At 53.8% G+C, this 24,157-nt stretch overlaps 1 protein-coding gene across 1 annotated transcript in view; it reads left to right on the plus strand.

Annotated features, from left to right (window-relative positions):
* Window positions 1-24,157, plus strand: part of ARRB1 (arrestin beta 1) — a 192,095-nt gene that overhangs the window by 158,031 nt on the left and 9,907 nt on the right. Inside the window, exons 6-12 of the mRNA XM_074975915.1 lie at window positions 5,615-5,674; window positions 7,176-7,243; window positions 11,773-11,908; window positions 12,263-12,347; window positions 14,095-14,167; window positions 16,302-16,439; window positions 17,335-17,418. Coding sequence (XP_074832016.1) covers window positions 5,615-5,674; window positions 7,176-7,243; window positions 11,773-11,908; window positions 12,263-12,347; window positions 14,095-14,167; window positions 16,302-16,439; window positions 17,335-17,418 — 644 coding nt within the window. The remainder of the gene's footprint in view (window positions 1-5,614; window positions 5,675-7,175; window positions 7,244-11,772; window positions 11,909-12,262; window positions 12,348-14,094; window positions 14,168-16,301; window positions 16,440-17,334; window positions 17,419-24,157) is intronic.

The raw sequence follows: 24,157 nt of genomic DNA on the forward strand, positions 1-24,157 counted from the left end.
CCAGGGAAGTGAATGAGGATAAAGACAATAATAACTGTTACATGCTCAGAATCTACCATGGGAGGGGACATTTACTAAGGATAATTAGGGCTAGGCAAAGTATCCGTGATATCTGGACTCTGCATGCTATAGAGAGGAGGCTGTCTGGACGGGTTTGCATTGCTTTCACAGCAGTGAGTTGCGGAGGTCAGTTCTTTCCACTTTCATTTCATTTTGTTTCAGTTCAGCCTTGGTCGCTCTAAGTTTTTAGCCCCATTAAATTGTATCAAGAGAGGCTGGTTTGGTGTCCGACTTGTGGGAGAGGCTGCGGGAAGCCCATTTTGCAGCATCTCACCAGGGACAGCTCGGCTTTGCCCTTATCCGAGATGCCTCAGTGAAGGGAAGCATTGCGGAAAGAGGTGACATGAGGAGGTGTAGGCAAGAGGCTGACTGGGGCCGGAGAGGTGGCCCGGAATGCGACACGGACTGTGACACGAAAAGACATAGAGCACAGACAGAGCCGTGGCACAGCACGATCTGTAAGCAGTGCATAAAACAATGAGGTAGAGATGAGCTGGAACTGAGCAGAGGGGTGACCAGCATCTGATGAAGTGAGTCTGTGCTCACGAAAGCTCATGCTCAGAACTTTTCTGTTAGTCTATAAGGTGCCACAGGACCCTTCGTCGCTGTAACGAATCCTTCCTGTCCCTCGTCAATTACAGACAACTTAGCAGCCCCGAGCAGGATTCTTTCCTGTTCCCCATAAATGCTGTTGGAGTGAAGAGAGGCAGCAGATAATTATTTGTATGGTGCTAGTGCCTGGAAGCCCAGTGGAGGGCCCGTTGTGCTGGGTGCTGTGAGCACACAACAGAAAGACTCCATTGAAGCTCTTGGGAGCAGAAAGACGGGGGGGCATGGCAGGGACCAGAGAAAACTTTGCTCTATGCACTATCCACGCGCTGCACAGTAGCTGCTAGCGGCTGGTTGAGAGGTTTGTAGGAATCCGGCTGAGGAGAGGACATTGTCGTGACTGCCTGTGAAGTCAAATGGAAAGGAAAGGCTGACCCCTGCAGGGTGTGGGGAAGGGCAGGTGATCCAGCAGCCGTCACCCTCTGAGCAAGCACCGCCTCTCACCAGCACAACTTTGCCTCGGGATGTTTTGTAACGTGGTGCCTTGCTCTGACTGGAAGGCCCCTGGGGTGTCTCTGGTTGGCCAGGGCCTGGTTCAGCCGCTGTGGGGTAGATCCATACTCGAAGGGCAGACCTGTGAGGAGTGCCCAGGCTGATGCTGGCGTGTCAGTAGGTAGTGCTCTTAGCTGGAACTCACGGCAGGACAATGCCCCCCTGCCGCGCTCGCGGGTGCCGTGCTTTGGAAGTTCTGTCTGGCGAGCCAAAGGTCTGGATGTTCGTGACCATTGAGGATCACATGATGCTTTTTGTAAGAGATTTGGATCCAGGCCTGTGGGTTAATCCTACTCAGGTGTTACACAGATGCTGTGTTTTGCCTCTGAGGTGGCTGCATTTTGGGGGCCAGGGGGAGATTCTTTCCCAGGTGTCTGGCTGGTGGGCTTTCCTCACATGCTTAGGGTCCATGTTTGGGGCTGGGAAGGTATTTTTCCCTGGGTCAGATTGGCAGGGATGCTCTGCACTGTGGAGTCACTGGGAGGTTACACTAGTGTAAACGGTGGGTTCTCTGTAACGCAGAGTCCTTAAACCACAATCTGAGGGTGTCAGTAATTCAGTCAGGGGTTACGGGTGTAATTCAGGAGGGGGTTAGAGAGGGTCTGTGGTCTGTAACATGCAGGAGGTAAGACTAAGACCATGATAACCCATTGTGGCTCTAGACTGCTGCGTATCCGACAACTGACTTGTGAGGATAAGTAAAAAAAATTGGAGTTTGGAGGGAAGGGGAAACCTACTGGGGTGATTTCACAGAGAGGCCCTGCACCCCGTCTGCAGGCAGACGTGACTCTCGCTCAGCAGGGAGAACAGAAGGTTATTGGGCGACAGGGACACAGCGTAGAACAGACTTGTCAGCACAGAAACCAGAAGCCGTCAGTACAATCCACCTTGGAGAGAGGGGCCCAGAGGGGGTCCCCGAGCCAGGCCCTGGCCCTCCTTCCTCCCTCTCCAGCCAGACCAGACTGCCCCACTCAACAGCCCAGTTCCAATTCAAACCAGCCAGGCCCCTCCTCCCGCCTGTGTCCTGTTTCCCTGGGGAAGAAAGGACTCACCTGGTTGCCTAGGTTACAAAGAGCCTGGAGGGCCATGGAGTACTTGTGAGAAGTCATTGCACCGAAATGCACTAATGCTTTGCATAGGAAAACTGAGGCACCCACCTTGGGTTACTCCAGGACAGTAGGATACACATGTAACCTAACCAGGGGAACAAAACTCTCACACTCCCCACTTCACCACACCTAATATCTCCACTGACTTCAGTGCCGCTACTGTCACTCATGCTCACCGGCGATCTGGCCTGCTGTGGCTAAACGGTGGATGATTTTGCCTTCTAGTGGCTGACTGGCAGAGCTGCTTCTGTAGGTCACAGTGCCTTGTCTGTTCATCACAGCTGGAGCCGAAGGAGCAGTTCCTCCCCAGCGCAGCCATCCCAAACGGGACGGGGCACACCTCTCTGGCAACAGTCACCCCTCTGCTAGCGTCCCCAGCAGGCTCACTGAAGTGCCGTGTGTATTGACGGCTGCTGCCGTGATGCTGGTTTGAGGCTGCAGCCCCAGCATCTCCTGCAGAATGCTCATGCGGATGTGCCCAGGGTCGCTGCCATCGGCCGTTAGCATTAGCTGCCTGGAGTCAGCTTCTTAGTCCCGGCAGCTAAGGGCAAACCCAGCCCTCCCCTGTAAGTGTGTGAGCTGTCTCTGGAGCAGCCATCCCCCATCCACCGGCAGTGTACAGATATGCTGCTTCCAAAGAAGCAGGACTGCCCCCCTATCTTAGCAGGCCCCCTGCGAACACCCAGCCCATAGATGTGTTTATGGTGAGAACAAGTCAATGCTTCTTAGCCAGCCTAGGGACTCAAGTGAGCCAGCAGGAGTATGGGAAGCACATTGCTACTGAGAAAATAAAATTGTAACATCCCTTCTAGAGCGTAGTCTTACTGAGCCAGCCACTGCCACGCCATACAGAGCTGGGCTCACCTCTAGTCCTTCCAGCAAGTCAAAGCTGCTCCGTTGCAATCTTCCATTCATGAAACAAGCCCATGAGGCCCCTTTGTCTCCCCATGGGTGGGTCTCTGCATTCCAAGAGCTACCCAGCAATCCAATGTCTTTACTCATGAGTAGGGTCCCCTCCTGCTGTCTGTCTTGTACAGTCCCGCTCTCAAAGATTTCACAGTCTTTCCTGTAGCAATTGTTGTGGCTTGCAAAGAGTTGGTTGAGAGACAGGCAATGCCCCATAGGCTCCTGACCAGACAGTCGATTACTTCCTGGTTTCCTGCCTGAAAAACAGAATTTTCACAGCTAGGGAAATGCAGCCTAGTTAGGGCTACTGTAAGGTGGGTGTATAACTAGCTGGATAACCATTCGCAGAGCATGGTTATTAATGGTTCACGGTCATGCTGGATGGGCAAAACAAGTGGGGTTCTGCAGGGGTGAGTTTTGGGACTGGTTCTGTTCAGTGTTTTCATCAGTGATTTAGATATTGGCACAGACAGGACACTTATCAAGTTTGCAGGTGATACCAAGCTGGGAGAGGTGGCAGGTGCTTTGGAGGATAGGCTCAGAATTCAAAATGATCTGGGCCAACTGGAGAAATGGTCTGAGGGAAATAGGATGAAGTTGAATAAGGACAAATGCAAAGTGCTCCACTTAGGGAGGGACAATCAGGCCATTTCTACACATGCCACTGCTAATAAATGGCCCGAAATATGCTAATGAAGCATGGAGGCAAATTCCCCCGTGCCTTATTAGCATAAGGTCACGTGATTTGGAGTCCAGAAGAAGCGGACTCCAAAATGCCGCTTAGAAGTGTGGCCCCCGGGAGGTCTTCTGGAAGGAAGTCCTTCTTCCGGAGGCCCCTTCTTCCCAGAAATTTTCTGGAAGACGGGGCCTCTGGAAGAAAGACTTCGTTCCAGAAGCCCCCCCGGGGGCCATGCTTCTAAACGGTGTTTTGGAGTCTGGAAGAACATTTTCCAGACTCCAAATCACATGACCTTATGCTAATGAGGCATGGGGGAATTTGCATCCATGCCTCATTAGCATATTTCGGGCCATTTCAAAGAAAGTGGCATGCTAATAAACGGCCCGAAATATGCTAATGTGTAGAAACGGCCTCAGTGTCACACATACAAGATAGGAAGTGACTGCCTAGGAAGGAGCACTGCAGAAAGGGATTGAGGGGTCGTAGTGGACCACAAGCTAAATATGACTGACCAGTGTGACACTGCTGCCAAAGAAACCCCGAACATGACGTTGAGATGCATTAAGAGGCGTGTTTTGAGCAAGACACAGGAAGTCCTTCTTCCATTCTACTCTGCACTGACTGGCCTCAGTTGGAGTTTGTGTCCAGTTCTGGGCACCACATTTCAAGAAAGATGTGGAGAAATTGGAGAAGGTCCAAAGAAGAGCAACTAAAGTGAGTAAAGGTCTAGAAAAAATACAAGACTCAGGAGGGAAGACTGAAAGAATTGGGGTTGTTTAGTTTAGAAAAGAGAAGACTGAGAGGGGACATGATAGCAGCTTTCAAGTACTTAGAAGGGTGTTAGAAGGAAGAGGGAGAAAAAATATTCTCCTTAGTCTCTGAGGATGGGACAAGGAGCAATGGGCTCAAACTGCAGCGAGGAAGGTTTAGGTTGGACATGAGGAAAAACATTTGAACTGTCAAGGTGTTTAAGCACAGGAATAAATTGCCTCGGGAGGTTGTGGAACCTGGAGCTATTAAGAGCAGGTCAGATAAACATTTATCAGGGATGATCTAAAATGCGGGTGTGAGGTCCTGCGGTGAGGGCAGGGGACTGGACTTGGTGACCCTTCCAGTTCTAGTGCTCTGTGGTTCTTTAACTTCAAAAATATGTGTGAATCCAGGCGAGTCAGTGGGTTTAGCAGCGGGGCAGAAAGCAGCTCCCTGGTGTGGGGGTCGGGGGTGGGGGAGGTACTCTGCTGCCCTGTAAATGGCTGGGCAACACTCAGGAGATACCAGGGGTCTCCAAGGAGACATCTCACCCCTACTTGCCCCCCACCTTGCTCCAGTGGGCCAGCTGCAGCAACCCCCAGTAGCCAGGACACAGATGCAGACCAGCTTGTCTCCAGTGTGTCAAGGTCCTGAGCATCTCCTGCAAGATGCCAAGCACTTGCCTTCTGCTGGAGATGGGAGCACACCACATCCTGCAGGACCCTTCAGCGCCTGGCAGGATTGGGCCACTCAACACTGTGGCCAAATTGCTCCGGGGTGTAACTCTCCGCTCAGCCGTTGTGCTCCCATTTCAACCCTAATCAGACCTGGAACACTGAGGCGCCCTGAACGCACAGGTTCCCTTCCCAGTGAGGCCGGCTGAGCTCTCCATCCTTCCAAGGTGGGTCAGTGGAGCTCCGTGCTGCGGTGCAGCAGCTGGGTGGGGAGTGGTCTCTTTCATGGCCTGCCCCAGGTTACAGCCTGATCCTGACCTCAGTTTCTGTTTCAGATCCCTCCCAACCTGCCCTGCTCCGTCACGCTGCAGCCCGGACCAGAGGACACAGGGAAGGTAACTGTTTGGCTCTTCTGTGTGGGTCAGTAGCTCCCGGCTTATTCTCGGCTCTGCGGAAGCAAGCCCATGGCTCAGCCAGTCCGCTCTGCTCCTGTGGGTTTGCTCCATCTGGCCAAGGCTGGCTTAGATGCTAGGAAGCGTATTCCATGCAGCTTGCCTGGGATGGTGAGGTGGCCTCCTCTAGGTGGCTGTATGCTGGAAAGGGGCTGTGAGCCAACAGCAAGGTCGGGGGGGCCTGTTGTTTGTTGTGTCTCAGTCCTTTCCAGATCAGATTCAAACCACTAGATTTCTGCTAAGGGGCTACTGGCAGCCTGGGAGTATCTGTCCTGGCCTGGCTGAAGTAGCTGCACAGTACAGAGATCCCCTGCCTGGCCAGCTCCCCCACGATCTGAGTTACAAGCTCAGTTCCTTCCTCCTTGTGCTTCATAACCAACTAAGGTCTGCAGGCCAAATGATGGCCTGACCTCATGTGACCCCGCTGCTTACGGACTTGCAGAATGGCCTTGTAAAACGAGAGCTGTAAACAAATTCTCCTGATGCCTCAAATGAAACAGACTCCAGCTTCCTCTCCCAGACATCTGTTCTTGGCCCCTGAGACTTTAAAACCTGAGGTTGTTAGGTGTCTGCGTGCATATTTGTGATCTCGTAACAATAAACTCCATTTAACTTCCCAGGGCAGTATTTGCCACATTGTCTGTACCCCATTTTTCACCCTCCACGTCTGATTTTTAGACGCTTCAGTAACCCACACACTGAGATGCAGTTTGTCCCTTGTAATGGCACCTAGACCACTTACAGAGAGAATGAATGAGTCTCCTCTAAGCCTCAGCTGAGAGACCCCTAGCTTTCAGCTCCATCTGTAGAGGCTCCAGAAGTTACAGGTTTGACTCTGTGTCTGGGTGGTTACACTAGCCTGCCACCCTTTGGCAGGTATAAAGGAATGGCAGGAGTTCTGCTATGGGAAACATGAAGGTTTTTTTCCCAGCTCATCCTTCGTTCCAAACTGGCTACAGGGATTCTGCTCCTACTTCCCCACCATCCTCACTCCTAGAAATGTCCCTTTTGTACTGAGACCAGCCCCTGAAAATGTCAGGCCAAAACTGTGGCAGGGTAGAAGCACGTGGAAATGGGAATTAGTTACTTGGTGTTAGTGATCGGTACAAGACCACAGCTCAAATGTGAACTCTGTGTTGTCTAGGGTTCATAACTGAGCTAGTCTCTCGAAACTTCATGGAACTCAGGCCTTTGGTTGGAAAGGCCCAGACCCCAGCCACACGAGCTAAAGGCGAATCTCCATTAGCAGTGCGGGGGCTATGATGCAGTTAAGCATTCTGAGTCCCTCAGATAAAGGGTAGCGGTGCACACAACCCATCCAGGAGCTCGGAGTGACAGCCGCCTGCTCTCCAGCTCACCGTACCGCATGCTGACATTGCAAAGCTATTGGGGCTGTTACAGAAGGCCAGGAGAGATGACCTCCCGACTTTGTTCTGCTTTGTAGGCCTGTGGTGTTGACTACGAGGTCAAAGCTTTCTGTGCAGAGAACCTGGAGGAGAAAATCCACAAAAGGTAAATGGAGCAGGTGTTTTTATTGATGCCGCCCAGCGTTAAAAGCCCTTCCATGGCGGCAGCCAGTGTTCCCTGGAAGGTGAGAGCTTGGGTGACTGCCCAGCAGAGATTCAGTGGCCACCCAGCTGATTAGCAGAGGCTCTACAGTTGACCGCATGTGTTTCTATTGGTGGTGCACGTCTGTACATGCTGTGGCGCACATAACAAAGTTTATTCCACCCATGGATGGAAAAAAAAAGTTAGAGGGAACCTGGCAGCCCTGGGGAGAGAATGCAGAACATGGGGATGGGAGGGTTCAGCTGGCTGTGAACGGGACTCTGAGATCAGCCCTGGGGGAAGCTGCTACCCAAGCAGAGCTGAGGGTGCTGACGCCGAAGGCTGCATGTGGGGCAGAGCTGGTGCTAACAGCGGCTCTACCAGCCGGCCGCTGATGTTAACAGCTGCTTGCCCTTTACACTCATCTTCCAGAGCTGTCGGTGTCCTTCCTGGGCCATCCATAAGCCTCCTCCATGCCTGCTGGCTGAGAATATCACAAGTCTCAGGGCATCATCCTTCACTCGCTCACTGGGTCAGTGGTTTCACCCAGCGGGGATGAGCAGCGCAGGTCCAGCCTCAGTTTGGCCTGTGCCCCCAGGAGCTGAGGCCTGGATCCCCACCACCTGCGGGTGCTCCAGCCGCAATAGGCTGGTACATTCGTGTCACAGAGTGTGAGGGTGGGTCCCCAGCCTCTTTTCCCCCTTCCACAGGCAGATGTGACTGTCTTTCGCAGGGAGAGCAGGAGGTTATCGGGCAACAGGGGCACAGCATAGAACAGACTTGTCAGCACAGAAACCAGAAGCCATCAGTACAATCCATCCTGGGGAGAGGAGCCCAGAGGGGGTCCCTGAGCCAGGCCCTGGTTCTCCGTCCTTCCTCTCCAGCCCAGTTCTGATTCAAACCAGCCAGGCCCCTCCTCCCTTCTTTGTCCTGTTTCCCGGGAAAGAAAGGTGTCACCTGGTTGCCTAGGTTACAAAGAGCAGAGAGGACCTGTCCTATGCGTGAGAAGTCATCCCACCGAAACTCCCCTCACCGCTGTGCACTGCTGCTGTGCCTAGGGAAACTGAGGCACCCACCTCGGCTTGCTACAGGACAGTAGGAAACATGTGCAACCCAACCAGAGGGATAAAATCCTCACAGCCCTCCACTTCGTCACAGTGCCCCACCCCAGGCCCACTCTGCAATGCTGGGCTGGTTGATTCCCATTTGTCCTCAGTTCATCCTGATGCTGGTGGATGGACGGGCTGGGACCTTTCAAACAGCTGTGGGAGTCTGAATCCATTGTCTCCTCATCCAGCTCCTTTCGCCCAGCCTAGCAGCAGGTAGCAGCCGTGCCCTTTGGTGGTACAGGGTCTCTGATCACGTCCTGCTCCAGAGTAGTCCTCCTGCAGGGACATGGTGCGGGCCAGCGGAGGCGGGGCCCTGCAGGAACCCCTCACAGCCCTCCTTGGATGGCCCAGGCGATAGCTAGCCTGGAGCTTTCTCCCACTGCGTCAGCAATGGTCCCAGAGGTCCTGTTAGGAGGACAGTGAGGACAGAGCAGCAAGTGAGCTTCGGGGCTGGCCCCTCATGTCGTGGCACAGAAGGTGCTTCCCCTCCTGGGAAACCAGGCTGGACAAAACATCACAGCACAGCACCCTGTGTAGCAGAGCCCTTCAGTTCTGGAAGTAGACACCTGGCGCCCCCTTTCCAGAGGGCTGGGCCCTGCTCCCTGCTTGCGGCATGGTGTGTCTGTTACACTGCCGGACAGCTTGGTCTTATCCTCCCTCCTACACAGAAGGGGAAACTGAGGCACAAAGAAGGTACATGGCCAGACCAAGGAAGACTGGTACCGGGCAGGGGAGGAGCTAGGTTAGCACATGTGGCGCGTATGTCTGTCGTCCTGGCTAGGGATTAGGGAGTGGCCCTTTAAATGTTTTGAACAGGATAGGTGCTGACTCTGGGGGTGCCCTGGGGCTGGAGCACCCAGAGGGAAAAATTGCTGGGTGCTGAGCATCTGCTGGCAGCCCCCCTGTCATCTCCCCTTCCCTCCACGTGCCTCATCCCCACCACGACCAGTGGTTTGGGGATTTCAGGGGGCTCGGGGGAGGGAGGGGAGGAGGAAGCATGTGGCACAGTTGGCAAAGGGGACAGAACAGAGCTGGAAGAGGAAGGGGGGAGGGCAGTGGAGCGGGGATAGGAGAGGTGGCTGTGGGGCGGAGCAGGGGTGGAGCAAGGGGCAGCGTCCCCTCTAATTTTTTCCACGCATGGGAGGAATAAATTTTGTGGCGTGCACCCAGGCATGTGCGGCTGTGCACCACCAACGGAAGCAGAGGCTGCTGGCTGTGAGTTCTCTGCTAATCGGCTGGGCGGCACCTGAATCTCTTCTGGGTGGCCAGTCAGGCGCTCCACTTACAGGGAGCTCTGGCAAGGGGTCGAGCGCCCCTCGGCAGTTATGAAAGCCCGTGCCTAGCTTGCTCAACCTCTAGCGGGCCTCTCTATTGCAGAAATTCCCCAAGCCAGTGGAGGGGAAAGGTGCATGAGCAACCAGCCGCATGTGTTTGTGTGTCACTCAGAACAGGCTGAGTGAAACCCACCGCTGCCAGCATGGTGTCCTCATGCTCGGAATTAGGCTCAGCAGGCTTCGGTGTTTATTTTTTCCTAACCTGGATGGATGTCACTGGTGTTTGTGCATTCTTCCCAATTTTGAGCTATTTACATTCTCGCCGTTACAGGAAATTCCAGGGGATGAGAATAATTTTGTGATCCAAGAGAAGCTGAGTTTCCCCAAAATTCAAGCTTTAGAAACATTAAATCAGGTCTAAATCTGTAAGTCGTCTCCCCCACCCACCTGCTTTTCTCCTCCTTTACCTACATGTTGGTGTTTTTATCCATTAGAAATATCTCCAGGTCAGGTACCGTGTGAATGATGAAATCAACATCTACCGATAACAACCTAACTCTTCCAAGCTGGCTGTTCACGAGTGAATAAAGACACAGCTCCTTTCCTCTCTGGTCCCACTGCCTCATCCCCGCACAGGTGTGGGTCTGCGACACTTTGTGGGGAGGTCACAGTGTCTGGCGAAAGGGCCATGCTAATGGCCAAATCGGAGAATGCTAATGAGGTGCTGAAATGAATATTCGGAACCTCATTAGCATGCTGCCGGCCACAGCACTTTGAAAGTGCTGCGTTTCGATCGCGTGTGGCTTGGCTACACGGGGCCCTTTCTGAAAGGACCCTGTAAACGTTGCAACCCCCTTATTCCTATCAGCTTCTTCCTGTCAGGGGATTTCGACATTTGCTGGGTCCTTTCAAAAAGGGCCCCGCATAGCCCAGCCGCGCACGATTGAAATGTGGCGCTTTCGAAATGCCGCAGCCGGCGGCATGCTAATGAGGTACTGAATATTCATTTCAGTGCCTCATTAGTATTCACCGATTTGATGGCCCTTTCAAAATTTTGACCAAGTGTGGCCACAGCTTCTGCGAATGAGGTAGGGGCAAGGTTATCATAGCATCCTAGGGCTGGAAGGGACCTCAGGAGGTCATCAAGTCCAGCCCCCTGCCTAAAGCAAGACCAACCCCAACTAAATCATCCCAGCCAGGGCTTTGTTGTTGGCTATGGCGGGTCCCTGGATAGCCTTGGTAAACCGAGCCGCCCGAGAGCCATGCAGGTTGGTAGGTCTCGTCTCTTGGCGGTTCCCAGCATCTTTCTGCTTTCAGGGAATGGCTCCAGAGCCCCCTCTTTTCCTGTGGTGCACACAGCGGGAAGGGGATGGTGTCTCACTGCTGCCGTACAGGCTCAGCCCTGGCCGAGGAAGCAGGGGTGCCATTGTGTGGTCTGGGGCTGTCTGACTTGCACACAGACCTCTGAGGCTCCAGCCTGGCTCACCTGAGGCGAATGGGGTTTTACACCATTTCCTACACCGGAGCCATTGCTTCTGGCCCTTTTCAAGGGGGATGTCTTGGTAATTCTGGGCCTGGCCTGTCAGGCAGTGACAGGGAACCCTGTATCTCATTAGCCCGCGGCAAGTGTCCTTGCATAGTGTGCCAATAGAGCATGGCTGACGGGGGGAGAACTGACCTGACACAAGCCAAGAGAATGGGTTGCCTAGTGGTTAGAGCTGGAAAGCGCGCACCAGGACACCTGGGTTCCCTCATTAGCGCGGCCTCGAAGTCACCATGAGAACATGAAGTCACTTCACCCACTCCCTGTTTCTGGATAAAGGCAGGGTCCTGGAGGTGGCCTGGGCTGGGAAGGAGCCCTGAGGTTTAAGTCCTAGAGAGGCATGGCCAGAAGAGCGAGATGGACTGGGTCAGGCCTCTCATTGTTCCAGTCCCACCCAGCTCTGAGCCACAGTCCCTCTGTTTGGAAGAGGTGGTTAAAACGCCGTGCGCAAAGGCGGGAGGGGACAGTTAATTTGTCTGCATTTGGGGTGCCTGGGAGACCTGCTGGCACCCCGGGGCACAGCCCCACTGCCTCAGGCTCAGCCTCTGCCTCCAAATGTCCCTGCAGGAATTCTGTGCGCCTGGTGATCCGTAAAGTGCAGTACGCACCCGAGAGACCGGGCCCCCAGCCCATGGCGGAGACCACCCGGCAGTTCCTGATGTCCGACAAGCCGCTGCATCTGGAGGCGTCACTGGACAAGGAGGTACGACGCGCCCCGCTCCTCCTGGGGCTGTAGTGTCGCTCGGCGGTGTGGGGCCCACATGCCAGTGCCCGTCAGCTGCCCTGCACCCTATAGCGCACAGCGCAGAGGCCAAGGGCGCATACCGGGGACTAGCCTGGTGCTCAAATTCACAGCAGGTGCAAGTGGGTTCCAGGTGTGGCTCAGAGCCTGGTGAGCGGACCATAGAGACCCTGTCTGTTTGACCTTGCTGAGGGGAGGTCTCCTGTGGGTTGCTGTTCTGAACGTTGGCACTGGGGGTGCCCTGGCCTGCACAGCTGGGGAGCCCCCCCTCCCCCTGCCGGCTGCTGACTGGGGCTGGGGCCCTTGTTCCCACAGATTTACTACCACGGTGAGCCAATCAACGTCAACGTGCACGTGACAAACAACACCAACAAGACAGTGAAGAAGATTAAAATCTCAGGTGAAGGGGGCTGCCCTGTGCCCAGTACCGGCCACGCAGAAAGGCAGGAGGGGACTGGCACAGGCTATCACAGCGGGGCCGCTCCCTCCTTCCACTGGGTCCCTTTAACCTCTCCGCACAGCCTTCTCTTACACCACCCCCATCCCCACAAGCTGCCTCGACCTTCCCCCGCATGCTCATGCTGAATCCTCACATCCTCAGCTGCCTGACTTCCAGCTTCCCTTCCCGATCCAACTCCTGCTGGAGCCCTGCCTCCATTATCTACCCCGAGACACCTTCTCTCAACCCCCCTCTCCCAGCAGCTGCCTGCCTGGCCTCCTGGCTGGCTCTTTCCTCCACTCCCCAGAGATCTGCTCCCACCTGATTCCCCTGACACACTCTGGGAGTGTCTGTCTGAGGGTAGAGTCTGGCTGGGTGGCCCTCACGGTTCACGCTTGAGTGATTCCCGGTGTCTGGCAAACTGAGGTTAGGGGCACCATCACCACACTGAGGAAACTGGGGATTGTTGTGTTATGTGCGCAGGTTTGTTGTCCTGAAACTAAAAGTTGGGGAGAGACAATGTTAGAGGCCAGATACTAACAAACATGCAAAGACCACTCTTCACAGCAGACTCACTAGCCAGTGACTTTGCTGTGCAAAGAGATCTTTGTAGACCTCCAGAGGCACTGAGACCACTGACAAGGGAGGATGAAGTCTCTACCCTACAGCCTTGGCTAAACACCAGCTGGCTTTAGCTTGTGTAGCACCACACATGGTGTTAGCCTATAAGGTCAGAGGTTCAATCCCACCTACCAACAACTGAGCTCTGCCGGCCCTCCATTTGTATGTTTGTTAATCTGTCTTTCCACAGCCTTCCAGCTGGCTGGGAAGTCTGCTGTGAAAAGTGATATTAACAAACAACTCAAGGCTTCTCTTTGCAGCAGACTCAGTGCCCCAGCGCCACCCTTACTTCTGCCCACCTCTGGAGGCAGCACTGCCACCAGCAGCAGCACAGAAGTAAGGGTGGCAAAGGGCCACCAAGTCTGATGTGAAAAATGATAGTGACCAAGGCCAGGTCTACACTAGACCTTAAAGTCGATTGTAGAGATGCGATTCCTGCTACAGCAATTGCATTGCTGCTATCGACTTATCTACAGTTGACTTATCTGGCCGTCTTCATTGAACGAGGTTGACGGGAGAAACTCTCCCATCCACCTCTCTTACTCCTCGTGATATTGAGGAGCGCAGGGGCTGACTGTCGACCCCAGGCTGTTCGATTTCATGGAGCCCCACTCGGCGTGCGAGATCGACCTGATCAGGTTGATCTCCCAGGTAGTGAAGACACACTCCAAGTTTTTTGCCTCCACCCAGTATTAAATAGTAGCAATGTAAAGATAACTTTTGCACGTGTAATAATAACGTGTTAAAAATCCGTCATCATTTAAAAGCAGCGAGAGAAGGTCAGTTCTTGGTAAACCCAAGGGTTCTAAATCTAGCCGTTAGAATAAAAAAGGTGTTTGAAATTGACGAGGGTGGGGGTCTCCCTCAGAGGCTTGTTGTCGGACTGGGGGGGCTCGTACAACACCTCTGGGAGCCATTCATTTAGCTGACCAAGGCAGAACAGGCACCTGAATCCAGACGCACTCGGATTAGCCCTGTGCACCTAGCTGCCCAACAGCATTGCACAGGCTGGCCGGTGTTTTCACGCCTGCTGCGCATAAGCCCACCCTAACCTTGGCCTCCCTCCCTGTCTGTGTCTCCTCCCCAGTGCGCCAGTATGCAGACATCTGCCTGTTCAACACTGCGCAGTACAAGTGCCCCGTTGCTGTGGAAGAGGCAGAGTGAGTATGCCCCTCCACCCGTCCTTCAGTGATACGACAATCATGCCTTGTCTGCAGGGACCATGCCACGTCTGGCCATGCTGGGGCTTCCTGCTGAGTTCAGGGTTAACAGAGGAGCTCAGATTTTTATGGTTCTCTCCTGCTTCTTACAAGCTTGAGGACCATTAAAGAACTGATCTCTGGGGTTGTGGAGGACTAGCCTCTTCTGGCTCACAGCCCCACCCTCTTGTGTTTGCATCAGTCAGAGCAGCTGACTTTATTTACTAAAATAAGGCTTCGGTGATGCGGTGAAACCCCGACCAAACCAGAAGGGAAAGAACTGATTGGCTAAACAAACTGCCAATCAACCCCCTGAAACTATTTGCCAATCAACCAGAGAGACAGGTGGGACTTCTCACCAGTGCAAGGGGTTCTGGGTCGAGAAGCTGTCTATAAATTCTCTGGCTCCCTCTCCGCTGGGAAAGGAGAGCTGTGGGGCTGGACTGGAAGGCGTGTTAGAAGGCATTTGAGATACTCTGGCTGTAAGTGGAAGCATGTGCCCCGGCCAAAAGATATCTGCTGTCATTCTACTGACTTTTTTTATTTTGATTAAAAGAAAATGTCAGTTCTGTTTCTTTTCCACTAAACACCTCTCAACTTAGTTCTGCTGATTTGCCTGGGCAGGCTTGGCTGCTGCTGCCTGTCACAGCTCTACTGCTTTTCCCTCCTGTTAGCCACAGTCTGAGCCCGTGACCTCTGGTGCAGAAAGACCCTGGCTTGCCTTGCGGCATGCAGGCTGAGTTTGGTGTAGAAAGCTCTCTGGAGTTAAAATCTGAGCCCTTGTGTGCTGGAGTCCTGAAATAACACACAAGGAGCCTCCACGATGGCGTTTTTAGAATGTCTGTAGTCATGTCACGACACAGGCTCAGTGTTGTGAGGCTGCTCCCCCACCACCACCCTGGGATGCAGCATTGATTAGTGAGGACTCTCCAGCGTTGCTGCAAGCATTGTAACGCAGCTTCCGTGCTGCACGTCACAGGACAGAGCAATTTTGCTCCGCTTGGGGTCGTGGCAGCCTTCCGTCGGCTTGGCTATTGATTGCATCTCAAAACGCGGAGGGAATCGCAGTCAGAACCACTGAGCTTTACATGGCTTCTGCCCATAGGTGTGGGACATGGGTGGGGGGATGCTGTAGCATCCCCACATTTTGTGTGTCCTGGGCCTGCACCCCCGCCACCCAGGGTAGTGGCAGCCAGCTCTGCACTCCTGCCCTTTGGGGGCTCAGCCGCCAGGCCAGCTGCTGCCCAGGGGCGCTGCTGCTGGCCCCGGTCCTGCTTGGCCCTGGGACCCTGCCCCGCTGCCAGCCCTGCGCCATGGAGCTCTGCAGCTGGGCTCAGTCCTGGCCACCAGCCCTGCATGCAAGGTCCCGACTGCTGGGGGTGAAGCGGGGTGTGGACAGAGATAACAGGGGAGATGCACAGCTTTACTCCCCTGCTCCAATAACTGTCCCAGCACCGCTGCTTCTGCCTGAAATCGCCCCCTTCACTGGCAACTTGCTCCTAGTTCCCTGGAGAGATGCAGGGAGGGGTCGTAGCTGAACTAGGGCTGTTGGGTGTGGTCAGGAGGCTGCCACAAACGACGTCTCTTGTGCTAACTCCCGATCACCCTGCCAAGGGTGAGGGGGCACGTTCAGAGCCGCACTGGTAGCTCTTACATGAGGGTTTCACTGTGTCACAGAGAGGGAGTCACTTCCCATCTGCCTGATGGTGTCAGGCACTCATGGTCAGTGCTCCTGAAAAGCTGAGTGCACAGGTGCCCACCCAGCAGAGATTCAAATGCCACCCAGCTGATTAGTCGAGTGCCCACAGCCACCCACCGCCATCAGCATGTGTTTCCGTTGGTAGTGCACATCCATACCTACCATGGTGCACGTAACAAAATTCATTCCACCCCTTGATGGAAAACAGTAGCAGGAACCCGGCTCCAGGGGGCCTCAGGGGGGTTAACCTGTCACAGTTGTATTCACCAGTGCATCGTGCTTCAGACATTTTCCTTTCCCCTAGAGCTGGGAGCTCTGGGACACCAAAGAGATGTGCAGGTATTGGTTTGGTCCCAAATGTTGTATCTGTTTCCTTCTCCCACATTATTTCCCCAGCGACATGGTGGCTCCAAGTTCAACGTTCTGCAAAGTCTACACCCTGACCCCCTTTCTCGCCAACAACCGGGAGAAGCGTGGCCTGGCCCTGGACGGGAAACTTAAACACGAAGACACCAACCTGGCTTCCAGCACATTGTGAGAGCTCCTGCTTCCCTACCCTGCATGCCTGTGTGGCTTGTTTCTCCCTGCCGTGTGGATGGGCCACCTAGTGGATGTCTGCTGTGATGAATCCTGGTGCTATAAAACACCCAACGGAGTCCCCTGTCCTGGAGAGCACTTGGCACAGCTTAACTCTTAGTACATGAGTAGCCTGGTTGGTGTCAATACCAACTAGCTTCATTGGGACAGCCCATGGGCTCCTGTGCTTTGTCACACTGGGGTTGGAACCTCTGTCTTGGTACCACGATCAGAGGTGGTAGAAGTGAGACATTCAACCCCATGTAGGGGGCATTGCTGGTCACCTGCCTTTCAAATTACCTAGTAGCAGCTCTTTCTAATTTCTGGGCTACTGCAAAGACAGCGGCCAAAGCTGCCACACCCAGCTGCTTAAAGGTAGCCCCGGAAAATGTCAGTCTAGGTCCCCACCTGGATCTAGAAGGCGGCACTGTCAGCTCGTCCCTTTGGGTGGGATCCACACAGGGATGTGGGCGCTTAATCCCTCTTGCTTTCACTGCCCACTGACTTTTCTATTTCCATGATCAGAGGAAACGCTGGGATTTTTGGAGCAATGGGCCCATTTTCATTCCATCTGTTTTGGTGGCTGGAGGGGTAACAAAGGGTCATTTCCACAATGTCACACCCCTGCCCAGCTAGTCAGTTTTCCCATTTAAATATGTGAAATTTCAAAATGTTGCCAGATTCCTTGGGGAAAGTGCCTAAAATGTGGTGTGGGAGCCAGGAGCTGGCCTGGGATTCAGAGTCTGGGTTTGGGATCCTTGGAGGGGAAGAGGATCTGTCATTTTCACCCGGTTCTAATGGAAAGTCCCAGGAGCCGTTTCCTTACAAACCCCTCCTCTGCCTTTGCTTCTAGACTCAGAGATGGAGCCAATAAGGAGATCCTGGGCATTATCGTCTCGTATAAAGTGAAAGCGAAGCTGGTGGTCTCTCGGGGAGGGTGAGTGTCCTTTTGCTTCTGCCGTATCCTTTAGCTTCCACCGCCAGTTTCAGCCTTGACAAATCCAACCAAGCTTTCCTGTGCCCCAAATAAAGGCCACAGAGATGCGATGATGCCAATCTATCCCACCGTTTAACCCTTCAGCCTCCTAGAGCACACCCTCGAGCCCACGGCCACACCCCCAAAGCCTGGAAAGGAGCGTTCAAAGGAGGAAGCCTTGGCGCTGTTTCTAGACAGAGGGTTTGTTGAATCTTCTTTTGTCCGGCCCTGAATTAGGATAATGTTCACAGGGCTGGGCAAAGGGCCACTTGCTTTGGTGCAACAGGAGTTGTCAGCCCACACTTTGCACGGCCACCCCATGCCTGCGCTGCGTGGTGTGGTCCCCGCTGCCCGTGGGGCCTTCATTGCGGCATGCTGCAGCCGGCGCTGACGCTTGCGTTGCTCCAAACCGTGTCCCGGCTGGGAGCAGCTCCTGCCCTAGCGCCGGTGCATGCTGAAGGGGTGGCAGTGTTTGTTCCTAGCTTTGCAGCAAACCCACAGTGCCTTTCCGCGCCGCATCTCAAAGCGCGTTACAGGCACCGGTTCATTCTCCCAACACTCCCTTGAGCAGCTGGCCCAGCACCACGCAGCGAATCTGTGGCAGAGTTGGATCGGGAAGCCAGGAGTCTCGCTTCCCTCCGTTTGGTGTGTGCGCTGGGCTACTGCTGTTTGGTTGAGGTTGACTTCAGTCAGGTACCACCGATCCCAGGCTGCTACCTGCAGCTGGAAAGAGGGTTTTGGAGGCAGGTGACTTTGCTTATGGTTGGCGTAAGCCCCAGCGAGGCTCAGGGCTGGGCCAGCAACCTTTGCTGGCAGGGGCCTGTAGCATCTCAGCTCGTCCTGCTCACCAGCCTACAGAGAGTCCTGGGTAGGTGGTTCAGTTCACACAGGGTAAAAGCTCTTACCCTCATGTCAGGGGCTCAGGCTGGGAGGACCCCAGGAAGGGTGAGGATTGGGTAGAAGAGATGTGGAGCAGGCTGGAGGCTCAGCACTGGCCCACTATGTTGTGGTGCAAAATTTGAGGCATTCGGGGATGCCTAGCTCCCAAGGAGCACTAGATCTGTAGGCTAAGAGCAAGGCCTGCTGGGAAAGGGGGCGGGATTACGAGGACCCTCTCTTTGCTCAATACGGGGAGTGGGCAGGAGATGCAGTGGGGCGTCCCACTGAGAGGGTGGGGGAAAGAGGCTGGTGAAGAGGGTTAACAAGAAGAGCAGAGACTCCAGGAATGGGTTAGTTGGTTCCTGGTGAAAGGCAGCTCAGAAGCCACTGGGCCCAGGAGGTGATGGGTCCTGGACCTCGGTTTCACTGGATACTTCCTTAAGGCGTGTCAGCGCTGCAGGGCAAACCTCAGTCTGCTGGAGCAGGCTCCGTGTTGGCAAGCCTGCACCTGGTTTTACAACAGCCAGAGGCAGGGCTCTCCGCCAGGCTACTGCAGGTGCCCGGCACGGCCCTTCTGATTCAGGTCTGTGGCCTGAGCAGCATCCTGCCCCTGCAAAATGACAGGGTCTTGCCCCAGGTCAGTGGAACTGGGACTCTGACCCAACCTCAGCAGGACCTCAGGCACCTGGTCCGGAGGCTGTGCAGACCGGAGTCAGCATGATGGGCGTGGGGATGGTGTGATGGCTGGGGCTCAGAGCCAGGCTGTAGCCCAAAGAGCTAGAGTAGCCTTTTATTGTCTCAGCCGTTACTCCAGGAATCTGCTGCCTTGTGTCCTGTGAGACATCAGCTGGCACAGGCCTGTGAGCCTCCGCACAGATACAATGGCCCAGCCATGTGTCACTGCCTGTCTCCCGCCTCTCTCTGTGTCAGGCTGAGTGCTCTGGTTCTCAGTCCCATCCGTCATCTTTGTCCCACAGCCACCCTGTGGGGAGGGACCTGGTCAAGTTAGATGCTGAGGTGTTGCCCCTTCCCTGGTAAGGAGGTGAGGTATCTCTGGTTGTAGGATGGAGGCCTCACTTATCTGTGGTGCATCCTTCCCTTGACCTTATCTGCTTGTGGGTCCTGGCAAGTCAGAGGTCAGGAGCCCTGCATGAGTGAAGCTCTTGGTCCTTCAGCAGTGACCTCTCGAGGTCCTTTCCAGCCCAACATTTCTGGGGTTGTACCAGCTGCCTGGTGGAGAAGCTCAGTTGTTATGTCCCGTCTCTAGTGCCCACTTCTCCTGTCCCTCCCCTGCCTGGAACTGCTCTGCAGATACTGTGGAAGTGGCCCAAAGGACGGTGGGGCAGGTTGTAGAGAGGAGTGGCGTACTGTGGGATCCTGGCGGGACCTGGGTCACACACATCTATTTACAAGTAGCTCAAGGTGATGTAATCAAGTCAGAGGGGTCAAGCTAGGAGTTGATCTGAGCCTTGTTCCTGTTTTCAGACTTGTTAGCTGCCTGTGCTTTTTATTTAATTATTTAAAAAAAATACAGTGACTAATTCTCTTGTCTCCTTTGAACTATGCCAGCCTGCTGGGAGATCTTGCATCCAGGTAATGCTTTCCAGCTCTGCCCCACAGGGGTGTGCCACGCAGACACCTTCATCTCAGCTTTTTCATTTTTATTTCAGATCCCTCCATTCTTCTCCTCATCTCAGTCATCCTGCGCTTTCCCATTGGTCTACTTCATTGTTTCTTTTGTCTTCTGTTCCTTCTCCAGCCAGACCCCTGAATATCTCCCCAGACTCCCACCTGGAGAAGGATGACAAACTATGCAGATAAACCATTCACTCATTTCCTAATTTACTGCCTTTATCTGTCCCTAGGCTGGGAGGTCCTGCCCTCTGTTGGTTCACTCCACAAATCCTCTAAGTCTTTCTGGTATCAAAGATGATCTCAGAGAAGTGAAATAAGACGTTGAGGTTGAAGGCACCTGGGACAATAGCTCTGAGAACTATCCCATTCATCTCAGGGAGAGGTTAACTTCAAAGTCAACACTCCGTAAGAGCAGGACAGGCAACGTTCACCATGAGAGACCTCTAGTCTCCTAGGCCACGTCTACACAGGTGGCTTCTCCTGACACAAGTGGGCTTTTGTTGGCAAAAACCTGTGAAGCATCTACGCGGCCAAAGCGCTCTGTCAGGAGTTTGCTGACAAAACCCAGCTGATTAGCTGGCAGAGTTATTCCACTCCCATATCAGGTACAGCGCCTCTGTCAACAGTTTTTAAGTCCCAGCTTGACAGAGTCCTGGCTGGGATGATTTATGGGGGGTTGGGCTTGCTTTGGGCAGGGGGCTGGACTCGACCTCCTGAGCCTGTGATTCTATGACAGAGAGGGCTTTCAGTTTACCGGGCAGTCCAGTTTGCAGAGCTTCTGGTCAGCTGTTTTGTTGAGAGAGGGCCGGCCAGTCTGGTTGCTCTCTGTCGGTGGAGCAGATCGCACTTTGGATCTGCTTTTATGTCTAGACGCCATCTGTCTCCAGAAGTTCTGCTGGGAAATCCACTCTGACAATGACTTCTATCAACAGAGGCTTCTCATGTAGACGGACCCTAGCAGAGCCAATGGCCATGCATTGGCCTTAGTGAAACAGAGCCAAGTGGCAAATGATCCCAGCTTGAATATATGATGAGGGGGTGTCTCGTTCTGGCAATTCATGGGTGGGCTTATTTTGTGGGCAGAGCTCGGAAGAGTCCCACTTCCTTCCCTTGGTTGTGGAAGTGATGACAGGCTGCTGCAGTCTAGGCCTATGGCTGGGCCATGTTACACACCATGACAAAATGGTGTTGATATCTGTTGGCCAGAGCATGCCACCTACCCAGCTGACCATTGTCTCTGCAGCCTGAGGACTTCCAGTGAACAGACTAGCCAGAACCCCCCTCTCCTGCTATACTCTTGAACGCTATGCAGTAATCTTGCCAAAGTCAGCACCCAGGAGCACGCCCTGGCTGTCACTGCTCGGTTCCCAGCTGCTACACAAATGCTGAGAGAGGGGATGGAAAGCACCTCTCCCCATAACGGGCCCCACTGGCGATAAGTGGGCAGTCCCATCTGGCTTCCTCAATCCAGTGAAGGCAAAAGAGCAGTGCTCCGTATCCCTGCACAGTGCTGTCAGTGGGGGCCGTGGTTGCTGATGAGCTGGGAGGGTCCTTCAGCTATTCAAGATAGTGGTTCTCCAGCTGTTTCATACTGCGAATTAGTAACAATCCAGGCCCCACTATGGGCTCCCACCAAGGCTTGGTTCTCAGAATGTTTACACCAACGTGGCTCGAGCTGCCCTGCAGCCGCCTGTCCCTCACTGATAGCTACGGCAGCTGAGATCAGCGGGGACTTTGCTCCCAGCTGTCCTCCCAGTCGAACTCTCGGTCTCCGGGTGTCTGCAGCAGGAGGCTGCAGGTGGTGGAACTCCCTACCACTGTAAATGAAGATGATCTCAAGTCTTGTGAGACCCATTTCCTTACCCAAACCTTTCCTCCGTTACCAGAGCCGCAAAATGGTTGTCCTCACGGAAGACCCACCCCAGTGATCCTGCTCGGGTGGCATTGAGGAAGGGCCAGGCAGTTTGGGCTTCTGTTGTGCAGAGTTAGGTGTGACTTATCCCACAAGGCAACAGTTTCACATTCTGCGCACCACGACACGAACCCAAGGTGCTGTTTCCCCTTTGCACAGCCCATACGTTTCCCTAGAGATTGGCAGGGAAAGTTCACAGGAATGTTTGCGGAAAGCAAAAGTCTCATGAATACATCTTCTTGATTTCCCTTCTCTTTATAAACTACTTTCCTCTGATTGGCTCAGTAACAACACCATGGGATTTAGGTATCAGGGAGGTAACCGTGTTAGTCTGTAACTTCAACAACAGAAAGTCCTGTGGCACCTTATAGACTAACAGATATTTTGGAGCATAAGCTTTCGTGGGCAAAGACCCACTTCATCAGAAGCGGGTCTTTGCTCATGAAAGCTTATGCTCCAAAATATCTGTTAGTCTATAAGGTGCCACAGGACTTCTTCTTGTTCATGTGGTTTAGGGGAGCAATCACACAGCACATGGCATCAGAAGTGACCAAAACAAACCTCCCTTTGGCTGGAACAGTTTGGCATGAGCTGCTGGCTGGTGACTTCCTACAGATCTAGCTGTGGCTAATCTGTGAGCAGGGCTGAATTTATCAAACCCCTTGTGCTCTGCCAACAGGCCACCAAGTTGGAATGGCTGCTCCTTTTGCCGTGCGTTGCAGTTCTTGCTGTGGAATCAGCCTCCCCAAGTGGCTAACCACAAAGCTGTTTTGAGTCCAGGGAAGAGCAGGGAGAGGAAATAGGGGAGGGAGCCCAGGGGAACTGATGTTCTGCCAACTCAGTGGGGCTGAGCCACAAATAATGGAAACCGATATTTATGCAAGAATAAACAAACGCAGATGAGACAGCGGGGCTGGAATTCCCTTTCATCCTCTGCCACATCTTTGCATTCTTCTCTGTACCTAAGACAGTAGGAAGAGGCTTTTAGGCAGGTTATTTAATTTGCAACTAATTAAAGTCCATTTTGCAAATGTCCCAGACATCAAAGGGATAAACTACAGAGCTTGTCAGCAGGGCATAGAGCAAAGAGTTTTGTGCTTCTTGGGCTGCGTCTACACGTGCACGCTACTTCGAAGTAGCGGCAGTAACTTCGAAATAGTGCCCGTCACGTCTACACCTGTTGGGCGCTATTTCGAAGTTGAAATCGACGTTAGGCGGCGAGACGTCGAAGTCGCTAACCCCATGAGGGGATGGGAATAGCGCCCTACTTCGACGTTCAACATCGAAGTAGGGACGTGTAGACGATCCGCGTCCCGCAACATCGAAATAGCGGGGTCCTCCATGGCGGCCATCAGCTGGGGGGTTGAGAGATACTCTCTCTCCAGCCCTTGCGGGGCTCTGTGGTCACCGTGGGCAGCAGCCCTTAGCCCAGGGCTTCTGGCTGCTGCTGCTGCAGCTGGGGGTCCGTGCTGCATATACAGGGTCTGCAACTAGTTGTTGGCTCTGTGTATCTTGCACTGTTTAATGAAAGTGTGTCTGGGAGGGGCCCTTTAAGGGAGCGACTTGCTGTTGAGTCCGCCCCGTGACCCTGTCTGCAGCTGTGCCTGGCTCCCTTATTTCGATGTGTGCTACTTTGCCGTGTAGACGTTCCCTCGCTGTGCCTATTTCGATGTTGGGCTGAGCAACGTCGAAGTTGAACATCGACGTTGCCGGCCCTGGAGGACGTGTAGACGTTATTCATCGAAATAGCCTATTTCGATGTCGCAACATCGAAATAAGCTATTTCGAAGTTGGGTGCACGTGTAGACGTAGCCTTGGTCTCTGTCCTCCTTTCCCAGCATTGGCTGCCTACCCCCAGCACGTCTGTTCCCTTACACATTCGGCACGCCCTGGCTTGTGTTCCTGCCTGGTGAGGCATCGGCTTTAATAATGAGGATCGAGGAGAACTGCTGCTAATTGTGGGGCACGAATCGAGACTTTCTATTCAGCGATGTGTACGTCTCATGGCAGGAGGGCTTTATCGCTTAATAAACCCTACCCCACATACGCTATGCAGCGCAGCGAGAGGAGTCCTGTGCCATCGGCAGCATTTCTGGACACAAGCTCCCTTGAACAAGGAGGAGAAATCACAGCGAAAGGTGTCATTTCCCTTCTGCTGGCTAAGCTGCAGAACCCTATGCTCCCCAGTGGAGCGCAGAGTGACTGCCCTGGACTGACCTCCTCAGCCTGAGGTGACCTCTGATTTCCCCGCCATGCTGAGTAGCTCGTGATCCC

The sequence above is a fragment of the Carettochelys insculpta genome, chromosome 1 (genome assembly GCF_033958435.1).
Source record: "Carettochelys insculpta isolate YL-2023 chromosome 1, ASM3395843v1, whole genome shotgun sequence".
Taxonomy (NCBI): domain Eukaryota; kingdom Metazoa; phylum Chordata; order Testudines; family Carettochelyidae; genus Carettochelys; species Carettochelys insculpta.